This window comes from Electrophorus electricus, chromosome 21, assembly GCF_013358815.1.
Source record: "Electrophorus electricus isolate fEleEle1 chromosome 21, fEleEle1.pri, whole genome shotgun sequence".
Taxonomy (NCBI): Eukaryota; Metazoa; Chordata; class Actinopteri; order Gymnotiformes; family Gymnotidae; genus Electrophorus; species Electrophorus electricus.
Genome location: NC_049555.1, coordinates 1,272,214 through 1,293,145, shown reverse-complemented (window position 1 = coordinate 1,293,145; position 20,932 = coordinate 1,272,214). Strand labels below are relative to the sequence as shown.

At 42.4% G+C, this 20,932-nt stretch overlaps 1 protein-coding gene across 2 annotated transcripts in view; it reads right to left on the bottom strand.

Moving 5' to 3' along the window:
* LOC118240420 (4-hydroxy-2-oxoglutarate aldolase, mitochondrial-like) overlaps nt 1–20,010 on the bottom strand; it is a 35,541-nt gene extending 15,531 nt beyond the window's left edge. The window contains exons 1-3 of one of the 2 annotated variants that reach the window (XM_035520741.1): nt 18,997–20,010; nt 4,214–4,428; nt 3,328–3,456 (exon numbers count right to left, since the gene is read on the bottom strand). In XM_035520741.1, coding sequence (XP_035376634.1) covers nt 3,328–3,456; nt 4,214–4,412 — 328 coding nt within the window. In that variant the 5' untranslated portion in view covers nt 4,413–4,428; nt 18,997–20,010. Of the gene's footprint in view, nt 1–3,327; nt 3,457–4,213; nt 4,429–12,469; nt 12,786–18,996 lie in introns of those variants that run through there. The other variant, XM_035520742.1, reaches the window with a different exon arrangement.
* Between the last annotated feature and the right edge of the window lie 922 nt (nt 20,011–20,932).

Genomic DNA, 20,932 nt, shown 5'->3' with positions numbered 1-20,932 from the left:
TTCCCTCAAGAGTATGCCTGATCAGTGCATGGTGCAGTTTCCAGAGGTGTTCTCACAGTGCACTGCAGTTCACTGGTCCTTATGAAGTACTGCAGTGCAAGTCTAACAAAAATTGCCTCTCTGGATATAAGAGGGCATACACAACTCTGTCACATATACTTGTTATGAGTGGAAAGAAGAAAGAAGGGTTGTGCAACCTTTGTAAAATCGCTGTTACTAACTGATGGGAATTTCTCATCCATCCTATGTGTTAGACAAATACCTGATAAAAGGGTCTGATGTAGCAGTGTTGACAATGCATTTGGCGCATCTTTCTCCAGATTGGCAGGCATAATTGATTACTCTGATCCTGGAATTCCCTGCTTAATTTTTTTGGATACTCTCCATGTATGTTGTTTTGTGAATAAGCTTGTTTCCATGGCTATGTCATGTTTATAATTCTAGCCACTTGTTTATCCTTACTTCCATGTGTTACATCTTAGCCCTTGTATAATATTGTGCACTTTGTTTTTATTTAGTTTATCATGTGTTCCCATACTTTACATATTGGTAAATTGATCCTGGACTGTTGATGCTGACTCTGCATTTGCCCCTAATAAATCTTGTTCTTCTCCGCACATGCATCTGCCTCCTTACCACTCAGCGTTACACCTTTTGATTCTGTACTGAATCTGTACATTATCTGAGTGCACACACAATGTCTTTGCTTTTATTATGGCAGATGGGTTATATTCTTAAAGGTTATGAGTTCTGGTTTACATAATGCACTGGCCACATTTCAGTAGTTTATGAATCAGATGGTGGATTGAAAGTCTGTGTGGTGTATTTAGATAATGTGGTAATATTTAGTGATACATGGGAGCAATTTTACAGGACACCTGTTCCTTATTTAATTGTTTGAAGCACATCTTGCCATTAATTTGGCAAAAGCTGAGTTTGCCAGGGCAACAGTGACCTACCTGAGTAAAGTAGGCAGGTCAAGGCCAAGTGCATCTTCTGCAGGCTAAAGTCCAGTACACACCACCAACCACCAAGAAGAAACTGATGAGTTACCTCGGACATTCTCCTTTTGAGGCTGTTAAAGTTCCTCTTATTTCAGCTCCTCATTGATGGCTCCATGGTTTGATCAGCCATTTAAAATTTAGGTGGATGTCAATTAATTTTAGTTTAACTATTCAGTGATTTGGCTGGGCTTTGATTGGGCTTTGCACCATTTTGATATTTATGTTGGGGGAGTTTTGGTTCCATTGATGGTCTATTATCATGGTGACAATCCTCTGACATTTCTTCATTCTTTGCAGAACCTTAACATTTAATGCCATTTCTTACAGCTTTATGCTTTTGATGTGCACCATATATGTGGATAACTTGATTGCGGACATGTCAGGGGTGCTTGTGTTTTATGATTGTTTGTTTTTGTCATGTTCTCCTGTCTTTAGTCTTCCCAGGGCCAGAGTTTTGACATCTTAAAATGCTGAACTTTCTACTTTTATGGGGGTTTTTTTGTTGGTGTTTGAAGGTTTGTTTTTTTGTGGTATTTGTTTGGTTGTTTTTGTGGGGGCAGGGGTGAGACAACTCTATGGGCCATCTGGCTTATTTTTGCTTTGATTGTTGTACGTGAAATGATTAGGCGGAATGAACCTCATTGGTTGCTGACACAGTGGAGGTCAGGAGTTTTGGGTCTCTTTAAAAAGCTCTTCAGTCTGCAGTCTTTGATTTCTTTTTTTTCAGTTTGGACATTATTGCTGATGGGGACTGCTAAGTTCATTTTAGTAGTGCAAGGTAGCATTGTGTGGAAATAGAGTCAATTTTTGACTACAAACACTACTCGTTGCCTCCTTCAATTGTTTGTTACGGACTGGTCTCCAGGTGGTCAACAAAGTGTAACATTTCTTTTAACTTAACCTTTTTTTTTTGCAATTTATCTATTAACTAATTATTTGTTAATTACTTTAATAATTATATAATTGTTTTACACTCATTAATAAAATATGAATTATTAAACATTTATTCTGTTGTTTAACTGTCATTTTTTAAATAAAAAATGCTGGGGTTTTTTTTGTTTGTTTTGTTTTTTTTACAGTTTTCTGGTAAATGACTAAAATATATTTAAACTAAAGCTAGAATGCTAGGCTAACTTGTAGAGAATTGTACACACATGCAACCAAGTATAAGGAACATATTGACACCCCCCAAGTCCAAATGGGAGGAGCCACAGAGAGAACATCAAGGCTAAGATATAGTAATGCAAGTAACGGCAGACCAACAGACCTTGTACTAGTAACAAGATGCAGAAAACAGCTGATAAAAAATCCAAAAAAAAGTAATATGAAAAGTCAAAGAAATATTCAGGAATAACAATGGAAATAGAGAGAATGGGGAAAATTAATACCAAGGTTGTCCCACTGGTGTCAGGAGCACTTGGGGCTATGAATCTAGAGGAGTAGCTCAAATGACAATGTCAGTAAAAATCTCAATCTAAAAAAATGCAATTCTAAAAACTGCAAATAAATAAATAATATAATATAATCTATAGAGGATCTTATCCTGCCATGAAAACAACTCTGCTTCCATGTCCCCCATTTGTCTGAGACACTCCATTCTTGCACGTATTCATGGATGCACCATTCAGCAGAGTGGTGTCTAAATAAACCCATATATATATATACAGAATTAATGTAAATTATTCCCTGAATGGCACCACATACAATAGCAGTCAAAAGTTTGGACACACCTGATTGAATGCATGTTTTAATTGTAATAAAGGCATTTTAATCTAGTGGATTGTGCTTAAATTTGTTTCTAAGAAAATTATAATTTGGGAAAGGTTTTCACCTATATATGAATTCATTTTCAACACACACACACACACACACACACACACACACAGACACACACACACACACGCGCGCGCACACACACACAATGATGCCCCATGAAGCTAGTTAAGAGAACACCAAAAGCATGCAAAGCCTTCATCAAAGTATAGTTACTTCAAAGAATCTAAAAGTCAATATTTAATCACAGCATACTAATATGTGTTATTCCATTGGTTTGATGCCTTCCCTGTTTTTTTCCTGTGGAAAATAGTTAAAGAAACAGAGTAGGCGTGTCCAAGTGTTTGACTGGTACTGAAAATATTTTTCATTTATCCCTTTTTGTGTATAGTCAGCTTTTGAGCATGTCTGTTTAGGAGCCTCATCAATGTCTGACTGTCAAATGTGATTTTATTCCTTTGTTCCTTCCATTTTAGGGTGGATTTCAATTTGCCTTCTAATGATGCCCAAGTGGAAGCAGCACAAAAAATATAAAAGATATACAGCTCACATTCACAGCCAGATCCTGCCATCAGCAACTTGGCTTTAGGCAGTGCCTGTTTAACTCTTCTCACAACCTCGATCCGCTCTTCTGTTGACAGATATGGGTACTCCCCATTAGAGCCCTGAACCACAAGACCTGTCAGTGAAATGAAATATGAAATAAACCCACACAGAATAGAGGCAGATAGTTATTTTTCACATAAAAGTAACAAGTATATTTACCTCAAAATGTACAAAGTTCTGAAATTGTGAATATCTGGAATGTACAGTCAAATATTTGGACACCCCTGATTTAATGCAGGTTTTTCACATTCTTAAAGAAAGTTTAATTCCAAGGTTTATGCATAATTCTTTTTTCAAGACAAAATAAACAGTTCAAAAAGAACAACCCCCTCAAGAGTTAAACTTCAGACTTTAGTCAACCCTAGCCAACACTTGCTTAGCATATGTGGCTACCTCTTTAGTACCAAAACCATCCCATGTGGCTACCATATGAAGCGGGTTAAGAAAAAGCCAAAAGTGTGAAAAGTTGTCATCAGTGGTCACCATGATAAAATTACAATATAACATTATCTTTTTTTTTTTTTTTGGCACTATTTAATTCCATATATGTTCTTTACTCATTATTCTAAAATATGAAAAAAAAAGAGTTGATATATTAAAACACTTAGATTGGTGCTAAATATGAAGGCAAGTATAGCACAAATGATATTAACTCAAATTATCACATTATATTGGGACTTTCTAATTCTTTTAATTTTACACACAGGATCACATTCACATTTTTAACCTCTGTCTGTTTTACAAAGAATTTTAGTTATGTCTACATAAGTATTCCAAAATAAGCATATCAGATAAAGATTTATTTTTAATTATATGACCATTATACTCACCTTTAAAAGGTATGTTGTTATACTTCTGCAGATTTTTATATAGGCTTTGATAATCTACCTCTCCCTTCTGTGTAAAAGGAGTGACTATAGGAGGATAAATTCCACTAATGTCAAGTGTTTGACCAGCACAGTGACTTGATCGTCTCCATAGAGAAGCAATACTTCTTGTGTAGATATTAAAACTTCTGACGGACAACATGCCTCTGATTATGGGTCTGAAAATAAAAGACAGAAAAAATGGAATGAGGCTATCTGACCTTTGTTTCAGTTAATATTTAACAGCAGTCTAAATATTGACAGAATGTTTAGAGAGGAAAAAGTCTTGTGATGACTATGTCATGAGGTTGCTTCATTGGAAAGTCGACCGGATGGGGTAATTTATGTGGAATAGGCGCCGTGGATCAGTGCACCCATGGCCAACTATGCCAACCTACAACTTTTGATATTAGTAAAAATTATGTACACTTGTTTAAAAGTACTGACAGCTGTAAATGTACTAGTTTAAGGATGCTACCACCCTGCTTAAGGCCATTTCCATGGAACCATGCCGCACATCTTAAAGAGTCAATCAGAATATGTCTGATGCATCCAACACATCCAACTGCTTGTTAAAAATGAACTTTTACAGCTTCCACAAGAGCCACTAATTACTCATCTTACCTCAAAACTGAAGATGATTCAGGGAAGAAAGGCTAAAGCAATACCTGCCAGCAAAACCAAGGAAATGGGGATACAAGGTACTTCTCTTTGCTGGTTCTAATGGTGTCCCACACAACTTTGATATATACATAAGGAGAATTGTACAACCCCTTGAAATACCAGATATGGGAGCCAATGGCAATGTTGTCCTGTGCCTGGCTAAACCTATAGCCAAGCACAAGAACTATAAGACCTTCTTTGAAAACATGTTCAGGAGTGTCCCTCTTGTGCTCAGACTGATTCAACAAGGAATTCACTGTACTGGTACTATTCATAGTAACATATTACCAGGCAGCAACATAACGAGTGATGGACAGCTAAAAAAACTGAACAAGGATCTTCTCAAGAAAAAACTGACATTGTTGGAGAAACCAACCTACATGTAGGGAAGTTGTATGACAACCTCTCTGCGACCCTGCTTAGTAACTACACCCAGTCACTGAGGCTGAGAGGTTGGATGGCAAGCAAAAGTCCTTGCACTTCCTGAATACAATATCTGTGACTGCCAGGATCATATACAGAAGAGACTGTAGTGCCATTGGTATAAAAAAGGAGGAACAAATGAGGCTCTACACATTTAAATCTTATATTGCTGAAGGACTTTGCAAAACTGCAAAAAGGTCTTGAGGGCAAAAGAGGTTATCCCAGTTTCAAAATTGCTGGCAAAGATGTGTGACTGGATGCCATGGCACACTGGATAGTTATGTCTGAGAAGAAGGGGGATGCAAGGTACCAGAATTCAAAGGCATACCAAAAGCCAAGTGCCAGAAATGTGATGCCCATCTCTGTTTCACAATCATGAGTAACTGCTTTTTAAGGTTCCAAACAGTGAATCAAACAAACAATGAAAGATAAAACACAAACCCACTAATAGACACAGCATGCCTTGATAAAAATACATTCATTCTTTCTCAATATAGTCAATAAAGATGATATGAAACAATTTGATGCTTTGATGGCATTTTTTTTTATTGGTAGCTGAACCATTTTCTAGTTGATATTTATTATAATAAAACAAATTCTAATTAATATATTACTTGTTTTCACCATATTCCCTTATTTGTAAACAATAGAACTCCCCAGGAGTTTAGTATATTTGTAGCACATTGTTGCCCTGAGGCAACAAACCAATATCTGGTTGGGGGGTGTGGAGTTTCAACCCTACTCCAGGTGTTCGTGTATGTGTGGAGAAGAAACACAATCCTCAAAGCACTCGGGTACACAATTAATTGCACCTTTATTACAGAGATCTCTGGAGAGCCACTACACCACGCTGGGTGCACCTAAATCAGGAAGTGGCTCTGCCTTTGCCGACAAACAAACATACATTTATAGGGAAGACCGCAATTGTCTCCTGTCACAATCATTCTTTGTATTTTTCACTCCATTTAAGGAGTTGTTTTTTTTTTTACTTCGTGCTGAAAGGGCAGCCTTTTTCGTCACCTCTTTCACCTCCCCCTCCCTTCTTTGCTCTCTGTGCGGTCTCCTCCAAGTCTCTTTGTAAAACTGCAGTAATATACGCGACAAGCCTATGCATGTTCTTAATACCCCTTACCCTTTTAAATAATGCAATGTAATTACTCACCCACATCCTATACTTTATGCCATGTTTAATGCCATGTGCCTTTCATTACTGACCCCATCCCACAGGGGTGACCAATTTTATGATTATCAAGGACCCTAAAAAAATAGGTTGAATTTTTTTTCCCCAAAATAACAAAATGTATACCATAGAAGGTTAACTTTAAGTACTTGAATTAAATACACAGCTACCACTAACCATTAGCACTGAAAGGTATCTAGATACAAAATGTTTGTCAGTACCAATAATGTTGTCACGGAACGTTTGCCTCCCGCGAGGCACGTGGTTTGGCCAGCTACGTGCAGTAGGAGGACCTTCGTTTGTGGCCACTCCTGCACACACTTGCACCTCGTTTCGTCTGTGTATTTAAAGCCATGTCAGGGTGTGCAGTATCATTAGTCATTTTTGACTAGCATGTGGATGTAACATCATAAATGTGGATGTAATGTCGTAAATGTCTTGATGTAATGTTCCCTTTATCATTGTTAAAAGCATTTGTTTTTATTGTCCTTGTTTAAATGTTAACCGTTTCATGTTCGTATTAATCGTGTGTAATTCTTGTGAGTGCTGTTAGTGTTTTATGTTTATATGTAAATAAATGTACATCCCAGTCGCTGGAGTTTGTGCGTCCTGCCCCTCGCCCTGCGGCACTCGGGCCACCACGCGTTACACATGTTTACACAACTTTCCAATTATTCAATCAGTTAAGGTATATTTGAAATCCAAACTATGGTTTTATAGCTAGTTCAGATATAAATAAACTAGCAAGCTAAAACTTTAAAGCAATTTCCATAAAATATCCCTTGGATGGAAATGTAGCTAATGTAATTGCTGCACCTTAAGGTGAAACAGAAAATAAGATTAAAATAATTTTAATCTCAGCAATTGAGTATCTACCAGATAACCAGCACCACTTTCTGTACTGATAAATTAGCTAATTTTTAAGCATGGGTCGACATCATCTTAAGCCTGATTTACACTGTGCAATTAAAGCTGTCTTAAATGTAGTGCATGCTACACTCAGTGGTGGATTTGGATGTGGGCAACATGGGTTTTGTCAAGGGGTTGAAGCAGTTTGCTGTGGGAAAAGCACTACTATTAGATGGTCACTAGCTACACCATTTCAATGTATTTGTAGCAATAGCAAATTTTCAAGTTCAAGTTTCAAGTTTGGTTTATTTGTCACATACATAGTCATACACAGTATAACTCGCAGTGAAATGGTTGAGAGTGCTCTGTCCAAACTGAGGAAAAAGAAAACAGGGGTGCATAGAGAAATAAAGATATTCTATATATGTACAAAAATATATTAACAATGTATGTACAATATATGTATATTATGTTTATGTACACAATGTACAATGTATATGGTTATGTATATATGAATATACACAATGCACAGAATGTACAGTTCCATCTTGTAAATTACATATTTACAGTTTTTATGTTAAATGGTGGTAATTGAACATATTTACAGTTATGTTACATGGTGGTGGTGGTCCCCACAGTTTATCAGTTTCCCTGATTCAGGGCCTGAATGGCCTGTGGGAAGAAGCTCATCTTCAGTCTCTCTGTCTTGGTCTTCAGGGAGCAAAAGCACTTCCCTGACCTCAACAGAGAGAAGAGCCTGTTGTTTGGATGGGTGGGGTCCTTCACAATCCTCCTGGCCTTGGTCTGGCACCGCTTGTAGTAGATGGTCTGCAGGTCAGGAAGTTCCATGTGAGTGATGCGCTCTGCTGAACGCACTACCCTTTGGAGTGCTTGTCTGTCCTGCTTCGTGCTATTCCCAAACCAGACTGTGATGTTCCCCGTGAGGATGCTCTTGATAGTGCAGGTGTAGAACTTCACGCGGTACCTTGGAGGGCAGTCTGAAGTCTCTTAAGCGTCTGAGGTGGTAAAGACACTGATGTCTTCTTTGCCAGGGAGATGGTATGGCGGGACCAGGACAGGTCCTGCGAGATGTGAACACCAAGGTACCTGAAACTATCTACTCTCTTCACAGTGGTTCCACTGATCCTCACAGGTTGGTAGTGCCGCTCCTGCTTCTTGCTGCAATCCACAATCAGCTCCTTTGTCTTACTGATGTTTAGGAGGAGATTATTTTCCTGGCACCAGTTTTCCAGGTGTTTAATCTCCTCCAGTTAGGCCCTCTCATCGTTGTCCGAGATCAGGCCCATGACAACGGTGTCGTCAGCAAACTTGACAATGATGGTGGAGCTGGAAGTGGCTGTGCAGTCATAGGTGTACAGTGAGTAGAGCAGGGGGGTTAGGACACAACCCTGAGGAGCTCCAGTGCTGAGGATGAGGCACGGTTGCCCACCCGTACTGATTGTGGTCTGTCTGTTAGGAAGTTGGAGATCCAGTCACACAGGGATGTATGCAGTCCTAGATTCTCCAACTTGGTAGTGAGTAGGGAGGGGATGATAGTGTTAAATGCTGAACTGTAGTCGACAAACAGCATTTTAACATAATTACCCCTCCCTTTGTCCAGGTGGGTCAGTGTGGTGTGGAGCAGATGTGCAATTGCATCATCAGTGGAGCGGTTGTGGCGGTATGCAAACTGCAGTGGGTCCATGGAGGCTGGCAGTGAAGATGTGATGAAGTCTCTGACTAGCTTTTCAAAGCACTTCATCACGACTGATGTGAGGGCAACAGGGCGGTAGTCATTGAGGCCGGAGGGTCGAGGTTTCTTCGGGATGGGGACGATCGTGGATCACTTGAAGGTGGACGGGACGATACCGAGCATCAGGGAGAGATTGAAGATGTCAGTGAATACTGGGGCTAGCTGATCTGCGCAGAATTTGAGGACTTTCCCACAGATACCGTCTGGTCCCACCGCCTTCCTGGTATTCACCCTTTTAAACACTCTCCTCACGTCACTCTCCGTGATGATGAGAGGGTGCTGTTCTATGGTGGGCTCTGCGCATGCACCGTTGGCTGCGCCGATAGTACCATTACCATTTGCACTAGCACTGTTAGCATTGGCGCTGCTAGCATTAGCACTGCTAGATGTAGCCTCGAAGTGAGCGAAGAATGTATTCAGCTCGTTCGTCAGAGACTCATCTGCACTCATCAGTCCGGAGGGTGGCCACAGGGATCTAGAGCCACTCTACTGGAACTGTGTCTCTAGTTTCCTCCCGTAGCACCGCTTCGCCTCCCTCACCACCTGAGCACTCCGTATGATGCAGACTTGTACTCGTCCATATTCCCGCTGATGATCCTCGTGTTGTAGGCAGCAGTGCGAGAGTTCAGAGCCTTGCGGATGGTTTTGTCCACCCAGGGCTTCTGGTTGGGAAACTTCTTGATGGTGATTCTTGGAATCGTGTCATCCACCAGTTTCCCAATGAACCCTACTACTGCCTCCGTAAATTCGCAGACATCATCAGTGCTGCGCCGGAACATGTCCCAGTCTGCGTCATCCAGAGCATCCTGCAGAGCGGCCCCCGATTGGTCTGTCCAGCACGTGACCTCCCTCTGAACTGGAGCTTCCCATTTCAGCCTTTGTTTATATTTTGGTAGGAGGAAGATGGCGGCGTGGTCCGACTTACCAAACGGTTGATCAGCTAGTGCCTTGTAGCTGTCCTTGTATGGGGTGTAGCAGTGGTCAAGTGTCCTATTTCCCCTGGTGGGGAAGATGACGTGCTGGTAAAGGGTGGGCACTGCACGACTGAGGTTAGCGCTGTTGAAATCCCCAACCACGATAAGTGCAGCGTCCCGGTGCTGTGCCTGAAACTGTGTGAGAGCCTCATGAAGTTCCATACAGTGCAGTGTCCATGTTGGCCTGAGGTGGGATGTACACGGTGTTGATGATGACTGAAGTGAACTCCCGGGGAAGGTAGAAAGGATGAAACTTGAGGGCGAGCAGCTCCAGGTTGGGTGAGCAGAAGCGGGCGAGAGTAACAACATTGGCATTGTTGCACCAGCTGTTGTTTACTTTCTCACACACTCCACTGCCTCTCGACTTTCCCGAATCTGCCATCCTGTCCATACGGTAAACCGAGAAGAACTCGGCCGGCTGGATGGCATGGTTTGGTACCGCTGGGTTCAGCCACGACTCGGTGAAGCAGAGGAGATTGCACTACCGAATGTCCCTCTGGAACTTTATCTTGGCCCGGAGGTCGTCGAGCTTGTTGTCCAGAGACTGGACATTGGCTAGCAGGATGCTGGGTAAGGGAGCTCGGTGTGCCCGAGCCCTCAGATTGTTCCTGAAGCCAGCTTGCTTTCCTCGAGGTCTTTTCCTTGCGTCACGTCCTTTCTTTTCCCTCAGGATCTCCGTCGGCCATCTTGGGTCCGGGGTTAGAGACGGCTTGAGGTGAGTGCTATGTATATTAAGAGAAATAAGAGCATCTCTGCTGTACGAGATATGCGTCGTGGTGTAGAGAGAAGGGCTGCGGAGAAATCAGGGGTAGCGGGAAGAGCGAAAAGGGCGAGAAAGATAGCGAAAAGAGCGAAAAAAGTGCCAGGTGTGGACGGAGCAGTCGTGACTGCAGCCGACCTCACCGGCGCCATCTTGGGATCTCACAATTAGCAACGATTAGCTAGGTTTAGCAAATGTTTTACAAGGATTAACTAGGTCATCTACCACGATGATATAAGTTTAAAGATTTAAATATAAATTTAACAGACACATGTGCCCAACTACAATATGGTTATAATTGCATATGTAATTTTACTAATCTCTTTACATTGCTATGGGCCTATCTGAAAGAAGCAGTAAGAAGAAATCCACTATGTGCCCAGGCCACTGAATTAGAGGTTGAACATCTGGCTAGTGATCAGGAGGGCTGGAGGGAAAGGAGAAAACTAAATACAGAGTACACATTGGACAATGCATCAGCACAAAACAATGGAATGGACAATATACCACCATACACTGGAAACTGCTGACTGCATAAAGACAAAATGGACAATTTAACAAACAGATAATACAGAAAGCTAAAAGGACACCTACAGCACACACTGGACTCCACAAGCCATAATGGATACTGGAATACAACACTGACCACTACAGGCCACAATGAACATTAAACGTCCTCTCACATTTGAACACGGACAGAACAAGGAGACCTGGTACCTAAAAAATAGATCGACGTCATATTTTATGACACTGGGAAATTGATTTAACCAGCACCTCTAAAAAAGAAAAGTCTATTATATTGAGAACACGGAGTGAACGGATTTAATTGGAACTCTGAGAAAGGTAGTTCATTACATTAGGTTAGAATGCCAGAGTTCAAGCACAGTAAAAGACTGTAGTAACGTTAATATGGCTACTAGCCAGTGTAACAGATGGAGAGGGCATATAATCAAGAAGAACTTACGTTTGCTTCTGCTAGTGTACGCATGTTGTATGCTGTTATAACAATTCTCTTCCGGACAAGTGCATGAAAGCGGTTTAATCAAACTGTGAAAGAAAAGTTTGGAGTAGCAGCTAGATTGACCATTTCAACCCACTATCCCCAGCCTTCGCAACTGGCTGCAGTAATAAAAGACTCAGATGCGCAATCCAACATTTAGTTGTTACGGTGGCTGGGAAGAGCCAAAGTGCTTCGTTACCCAGCACGATGCAAATACACATAGCATGTTAATCAAAATGTCAAAATATGCGATACATTCACAAATGCGATGCAAATTAATGAGCGCTATATACATTTAGAGAACACTTGCTCTACATGACAACACATGTTTTAAATTTTGGAAATGCGCTTCAAATTCAAAAAAACGCATGCAACTTCAGAAACGCTGAAAATACAATCACAGCCCAACGGAAGAAGGCCACAATACAATGAAAGTGTTGTTTCTGGATTGCACGGAGAATGAAATCCTAAGAGGCCAGCGGGAAGTACCGTGGTCAAGCTATCCTCGCTTTAGCGATTCACAGTCAAGTCCACTACCGATTCCACTACCACATAACAGGAGTTCAGACAGATTTCACTGTACCATTCCTTCATAAATCTGTATTAAATTCATATTACCTTTAGGCAAATTAATGTATTTATTTCATAAAGGCTGCCTTTTTTTCTTCAAGCTTGGGTCCCCTACCAGATGCCTGGAAGCTTGAGTGTCTAGCGTAGAATCCTAGCCTTTCCCATAACTGCACTCTTCTGAACAGAGATCTCGGATGTAGGTCCTAGGATCTGCTGTAGCCATTCTACCAGTTTTGCGTGTCACAGCCCTTAGTGCTCCGATTACCACAGGAAATCACTGTTGCCTTCATGCGCCACGTCTTTTGCAGCTCTTCTCTCAGCCCTAGGTATTTCTCTTCAGCTTCCTGAGACACTGCTTCCTGTTTTTGAAACTGTTAGAGAAGGGTATCTCTACAGACCAGAGTCAGCTCCAAATGGGCAGTACAGCTCCAAATAGGTGGGACTGGCTCCAAATTGAGTTGGACATTACATCAAAGGGCATGCCAAACGTGTTAGCACATCACCTGAGTAGATTATAGCTAACTTCAACCTGTTCAGTGTATTTAGTGGGTGTCGTGAGAGTCAAGATATCATTTTTAAGTAGCAAGTGAAATTACACATAGTTTCATACACTGTTTAGCATGATAAATGACTAAACATTTAAAATATTTTTTATGTTAGCTGTGTAATATTAGCAGGAAAACGAGGACCAAATGTGGAAGACTTTATTAGGATCACAATACAGATAGGGGCTGTATGAGGAGTTGGTAGGATTGTTTGTAATGTGAACTGAAAGTAATTGCAACTCTGTTTTTACACCTCCAACCACAACGAAACAGTGTTTCATTGCAATGCAAAAGGCTTATACACCGTTTCAGAGCAAGATATATAGTTTTTAACCAAAGTGAATAACTTACAATGCGCTAAGAAAACACATATTTGAAGTGAAAAGAGTTTATACAGGGGAGAACAAGTTGTTTGTAATGTGAGCATTGAAAGTAATGCAACTGTTTTTACATCTCTAACGACAACGAAACAGTGTTTCACTGCATTGTAATTGGTTTATACATCGTTTCAGAACAATATATATTGTTTTAAACCGAAGTGAATAACTTACATTTGGCTAAGAAAACACGTTTCAAGTGAAAAGAGTTTATCCAAAAGCATACAAACTGTTTGCAATGAGCACATTGCAGGTATTTGAAACTCTGCTCTTTCACCTCTGCCCACAATGAATAAGAGTTTCAAATCATTCTACTTGACTTTTACATTGGTTCAGAGCAAGGCAAACTGTTTTTGACCAAAATGTAAAACAATTTGTAACACGGATTTCAAGTGAAAAGAGTTTATACAGGGGAGAACAAGTTGTTTGTAATGTGAGCATTGAAAGTAATGCATCTTTTTTACATCTCTAACGACAACGAAACAGTGTTTCACTGCATTGTAATTGGTTTATACACCGTTTCAGAGCAATATATATTGTTTTAAACCAACGTGAATAACTTACATTTTGCTAAGAAAACACATATTTGAAGTGAAAAGAGTTTATACAGGGGAGAACAAGTTGTTTTAAGATGTTTGTAATGTGAGCATTGAAAGTAATGCAACTGTTTTTACATCTCTAACGACAACGAAATAGTGTTTCACTGCATTGTAATTGGTTTATACACAGTTTCAGAGCAATATATATTGTTTTAAACCAAAGTGAATAACTTACATTTGGCTAAGAAAACACATTTTTCAAGTGAAAAGAGTTTATCCAAAGGCATACAAACTGTTTGCAATGAGCACATTGCAGGTATTTGAAACTCTGCTCTTTCACCTCTGCCCACAATGAATAAGAGTTTCAAATCATTCTACTTGACTTTTACATTGGTTCAGAGCAAGGCAAACTATTTTTGACCAAAATGTAAAACAATTTGTAACACGGATTTCAAGTGAAAAGAGTTTATACAGGGGAGAACAAGTTGTTTGTATTGTGAACTGAAATTAATTGCAACTCTGTTTTTACACCTCCAACCACAACGAAACAGCGTTTCATTGCATTGCAAAAGGCTTATACACCGTGTGAAGGAAATATTGTTGTGTTTCTTTCTCTATCATTGTAAAGCGTGAGAAAGCTTAGCATAATATTAGAAGAACAGGACGTTCCCTAGAGAACGTCCTTGAAGAAATACACTCCTTCCAAGGAGTTATCTGGTCTCAGCAGAAGCAAACCCTCCCTCGTTCTCTCGAACGCTACGGCTATTATATAAGGGGAGGGAAATCACCCAAAGGGGAGCGAAGCAAATAGGCACGCTCATTTTTTGAAACTAATAACTCAATAAAATCTTCTTATCCACATCTGACTCCTTGTTTGCTGAATTTCCACCACAGAATTTGGCGTAGTCGGCAGGATCAGCGAGAGGCACCATGCGGAGCGGCGGTGACTAAACTTCGAGGACGCTCCTCAGAGAGAAAACTGAGCTGGAGGAAGAGGGAAACCCCGGGGTTGTGCTCCGCCTGATCTAACGAACAGAAAGTAAGTGGTGAAGTTCAGTAATTTAATCCTAGAAGAAAGTGACATAGTGATCCGCCTGAGTCTACCCTGGGGTGGGTCTGTAAAGTAGCATAGTATATGAGATACTAGGGCTTAAAAATAGGGTCTAGAGGACTCCGGAGTCTGGGACTCCGCCAGCCTAAGAGAATAGGCACACTGAGTAGACGTACTGTAAGAAATAGGCCCGGGCCGACAGAACACCCCGCAGGGAAAGGAGTGGACTCAGTATACTAGCACGATTTGCTGGAGCGGAACTAATCCATATCGGGGGTAGATGGTGTGGATAATAAGATAAAAAATAGGAAAATTGTAGAGAGTAGGTAAGTTTCCTTTGTTCGTTTGTTGCCTGAATCCAAAAGTAAAAAAAAAAAAAAAAAAATGGGTGCGGGCAATAGTAAGGAGTATGAGTTCGGTAAGGACAAGCTCTCCAGTAGCCTATTCTTTCAAATGAGTAAAGATTATGGGGAACATGTAAACAAACATGTCCCGTTTTGGATTAAACATTATGGGTTTAATACCTCAGGGACGCTGAGTGTTGCATACCTGTTAAAATTAATTAAGAGAGTCGAGGTCAAACCTAGAGAAGCTGATAAGAAAGCACGGAAATATTTTGACAAAAACAGTGAGGATATGCTAGAAAAGGCAAAAATGTGGTTAGAAGAAGCTGAGAAAAGGCAGAAGAAACAGGAAGGGCAAAAGAAATGTAATAACGAAGTATCTCAGTGTGTTTCCTTAGCTGATCCTGACCTCGATGCCGCCCCACCAAGAGCCCCCCAGCTGATTCAGCAACCACAAGCGCTAGCAAATCCACCTCCTTATCCCCAACCAGGAACTTCATCAACACCAAAGCCGTCTCCATATGACGAATTAAGACGACAACTGGAGGCAATAACCTCACCAGTGGCTCATCGTACCCGAAGCCACACCCCTGCAGAGTCCTCCACAGAGCCTGAGGTAGGCTATGCCCCATAGTTCCCGATGGTGGAAGTGTCAGGACCTGAGGGAGTGATTATGGTCCACCGTCACTGGACTACAGACGACATCATGAAAGCGGCCGACGGCCTGAGCAAGCCAGGTGATATCGGCGGACGACGCTTCGGACAAGAACTGATGGCATTCATGCAGTCCTGCAGACCAACACAGGTTGAACTGAGACGGTTGTTGATGATTCGACTCGGACCACAGTATAATCGCATCGATAGAAACTGGGGGAATGGAGATGTCCGTCTCCATCTGCCTGAGTGGAATGCACCGCCCCAAGGCCAACCTGACCTAAATGGCCCATACAGAGAGATGATAAGAGGACTCATCGAAAGGGTGGAAACGGCCTATCCTACCACCATCAACACCGACGTGATCGCATCATGCAAACAGAAAGATGACGAACCCATCGCTGACTTTCTCGTCCGTCTGACACGTGTCCACACTGACCATTGTGGCATTGACACACCAGCACAACGAGCAGCAGGACCCGGAGAAGTAGGTGCGTGGGAAGCTCATCTGAGAAACAGCTTCCTAATGAATATGAGAAAAGACATCAGCGATCTCATTAAAAAAAATCTCATTAAAAAAAATACTGCATAGGCTATAGTAGAGCTCCCCTATCTACTATTGAGGAGCACGCCAAGCATCATGAGACGATCCTGGGAAAGAAAGACGCCAAACGAGAGCGTCAACGAGCAGATACCACGCACCAGGCAATGCTAACGCTAGTCCAGACGGTGGGAGACCAAGGGAAAGGTCGCGGACGAGAAAACAATCGTGGAAGGGGACGGAGGGAAAAACGAGTGGATGAAAGAGCAGGAATGCTACAACTGTGGAAAGCTTGGACATTTCGCCAGAGATTGCCCAGAGGAGGAGAACTCTTATAGCGGGGGCACAGACCTGGATCCCACTATCCACGAATGACGGGCGGTGGAGAGGCAGGACAGCAGCGGACCACTGAGTGAAGACGGCAAAAGGGAAGTAACAAATTTAAATTACCAACTATTGCAGCAGATTAGTAAAGGGCCAAGAGGCCTCCCCGAAGTAACTGTGAAAGTAGAGGGAAAAAATGTTAGGTTTTTGGTTGACAGTGGTGCCACCCACTCAGTGTTAAAAGAAGGATTAATAGAATGTAAAATGAGAACAGGATATGGGATAACAGTAATCGGAGTAGGGGGTCATCCCATTGATGAAAGGATGTCCGAGCCTCTCCAATGTAGTTTAGGAAACAGCCAATTCAAACACAGCTTTTTGGTGTCAGAAACCTGTCCAATTAATTTGTTAGCTAGATATTTAATGTGTAAACTTGGGTGCACAATTAGCAGCAACCCAGAGGGGTTATTTGTTATGTGGGAAACACCTACACAGGGAGTCCAGCTAGAGGCAGGAGTCCCTTTGTACGTGTATGAATTGCAGTGCACTGCTGGGGAAGTACTAACACATTTTATGACTGAAGTTACTAACACGCTACCTGGTGAGCTGACAGTTAAACAAAGTGATTCTATTCACTGTACAATGAAGGTCCATGAGGGATCTGATGTTGATTTTGAACAAAAATTTGACTTAAGGGGCAGTGACAGTCTGATTATCACAGCTATAGCGTGGGACTGCGAGTGGGCTGCGGGAGTGGTGCAGCTCTCAGCTAAACAGAAATCTTTATATTCAATCTCACATGCAGCACCTCATGTGTCGCTGGCTAGCGCACATGTTGACCCAGACTGGCAGAGAGTAGGGTTGTGGACAAAACGCATGTTGAGCACAACTGATTGGATAAAAGAACCCCAGTGTAAAGTCATGTACAGCCCAAGCATAGGTGTGTGGAAAATGCCAACCCCGTATAGGCTAAATTGTAAAAGGGGGGTTGAGCTTGTAAGTCCTAATATAGTAATTATGGCAGCCTCTGTTACCCTCTCAGAGGAAGAGGAGGAGGAATTGAAAACAGTTCCTGCAGGATTATGGGCACAGGGAAAAAATGATGTGGGCTTAATAAAAGGATGTGAGCCTGTCCACATCACCCCAAAATCTGATTACAGACCACGCCAGCAGCAATACCCTCTAAAACTAGAGGCAGTGGAGGGCATCAGGCCTGTGTTCCAATCATTAAAACAAGCAGGAGTTATCGTACCATGCCCAGACTCACCAGTACGTACTCCAATTTTCCCAGTTAAAAAGCCAGGGAGAGATGAATGGAGATTTGTGCAGGATTTGCAGGCTGTCAACACGGCAGTACACCCTAGAGCCCCAGAAGTTCCAAACCCGCACACCATTCTCTCTCAGATCCCACCAGACAGTAAGTGGTTCAGTGTAGTTGATTTGTCCAACGCTTTCTTTAGCGTACCTGTGCACAAGGATAGCCAATTTTGGTTTGCTTTTACTTTTGAAGGAAAGCCATACACATTCACGAGATTGTGTCAGGGGTATTGTGAATCACCAACAATTTACAATGCCGCCTTACATCGAAGCCTAGAGGTTTTAGAACTCCCTGAAGGAACAGCCTTGCTGCAATACGTTGATGATCTTTTGATTTGTGGAAGAACACGAGAAGCGTGTAAACAAGCCACGGTGGCACTGCTACATCATTTAGCAGGGGAAGGCCACAAGGCATCCAAATCCAAATTACAGTTTTGTAAGCAGCAAGTGCATTTTTTAGGACATGACATCACTGAACAAACGCGCATGCTGACTAAAGACCGAGTGAATGCCATTTTGACTATACCAAAGCCCATGATGAAAAAACAACTGTTGTCCTTTTTAGGAATGTGTTCCTATTGTAGGACATTCATACCATCCTATGCAGAACATGAGGGACCACTCAGAGATATAATACCGACCAAAGGGTCAAATTCCTCACAGCCGGAATGGACGCCGGAAGCTGAGGCGGCCTTCACAACACTGAAACAGCTGTTACAAGTCATGCCAGCGTTGGGCATTCCAGACCCAAACAAATCATTTGAACAGACAGTAGACGTTAAAGGGCAATATATGATAAGTGTATTGACACAGAAACATGGGGACAAACAAAGGCCGGTGGCCTACTTCTCAGGAAAATTAGATACAGTCGCAGCAGGCCTACCTTTATGTGTAAGAGCTGTGGCAGCCGCCGAGAAGGCACTAGTGGCTTCCAGAGACATAGTAGGCTACGCCAAGCTTACCCTATATGTGCCTCATGCAGTGTCAAGAATACTGCAAGATCAAAAGGTGGCACATTTGTCCACTCAGCGATGGCTTAGATACCACACTGCCTTACTAGACCTGCCAAATGTTACTGTGAAACGATGCACAACTCTAAACCCCTCCACTCTATTGCCTACAGGGGAGGAGGGAGAGCCCCATGACTGCCAACAGGTGTTAGAAATTGCAACATCTCCCAGAATAGATTTAAAGGAGGAACCAATATTTAATGCGGACCTGGAATTGTTTGTGGACGTGTCGCTAAACGTGACTCTCAAGGCACTAATCGAGCAGCATATGCTGTTGTGTCACACACAGAAGTGGTGAAAGCAGAATCACTCCCATCTAATTACTCAGCGCAGGCAGCTGAACTTGTTGCACTCATACAGGCGTGTAAACTAGCACAAGATAAGACCGTGAACGTCTGGACCGATTCCTGGTACGCGTGGGGAGTGGCACATGACTTTGGGGCTATTTGGAGACATCGTAACTTCCTTACGAGCTCAGGAGCAAAGATAAAGAACCATTGCCTAGTAGCAGAACTGTTGGAAGCAATCCAACTACCAAAGAAAGTGGCCATCATAAAATGTGCAGCACACACAAAAGCAGGGGACCCTGTGTCGAGAGGAAACGCTTATGCAGACAAAGTAGCTCAACTCACAGCCACACAACCAGTCCATACACAAATGGCACAAATAGATAATGGAACCAGGATAACAACCAAAGATATCCAAAAACAAGCTACTCCACAAGCTTATGTGAAATGGAAAAAAGGGGGGTGCAAACAAATAGGCGGGATATGGGTACACCCAGAGATAAACAAACCCTGTCTCCCCACGGCTTACATGAAAGGACTAATTGAGATTGCTCATGGGAGGAGTCACATGAGCAAAGGGGGGATAGTGGAAAGTATAACAAAATATTGGTATGCACCAGGAATAAACACACACACCAGAAAATTTTGTTCCCGATGCTTGGTATGTGCACAAAACACACCACACAGAGACAATCATACCAAACACGCACCCGCCAGACGCCTAGTGAGCCTTTTCAACATTGGCAAATAGATTTCGTAGAACTGACACCAGCTGAAGGAAAGAGATACATGCTTGTGTGTGTGTGCATGTTTAGTAAGTGGGTGGAGGCCTTCCCAACGGGAAAACAAGATAGTGAGGCAGTAGCAAAAGCGCTATTGAGAGAAATTATTCCCCGGTGGGGGTTACCACAACGAGTGTCCAGTGACAATGGGACACCCTTCGTACACGAAGGACTAAAAGCTTTGACTAAATACCTAGGGGTAGATATGAGAAAACACTGCAGTTACCACCCTGCTAGTGCAGGGGCAGTAGAATGGACAAACGGCACCATTAAAGGAGGTCTAGCTAAAGTAACGCAGGAAACAGGCATGAATTGGGTAAAATGCCTTCCCCTCGTCCTGTGGCAATGTCGAACCAGACCACAGGCACGAACAGGGTTATCAGCTTTTGAAATAGTGTTTGGACGGCCTCCCAACACGGGGGTGGGTCCGCCTGACTGGGATACTAACCTGATCAATGAATCACTTTTGCAGTACTGTGTGTCTCTGCACAAATCTCTCTCCCATGTGTCTAAGCAGGTGAAGGCAGTTCTTCCCGAGGTGATGGATACTCCACTCCACACCCACCAACCAGGTGATTGGGTGCTGATAAAGGACTTCAGAAGGAAGCGGTGGAACCAGCCCAGGTGGAGAGGACCATTCCAGTGCTGCTGACGACTAACACCGCCGTCAAAACCGACGGACGAGCAACGTGGATACACCACACTCATTGCAAGAAGGCGCCAGAACGACCTGAGGACTC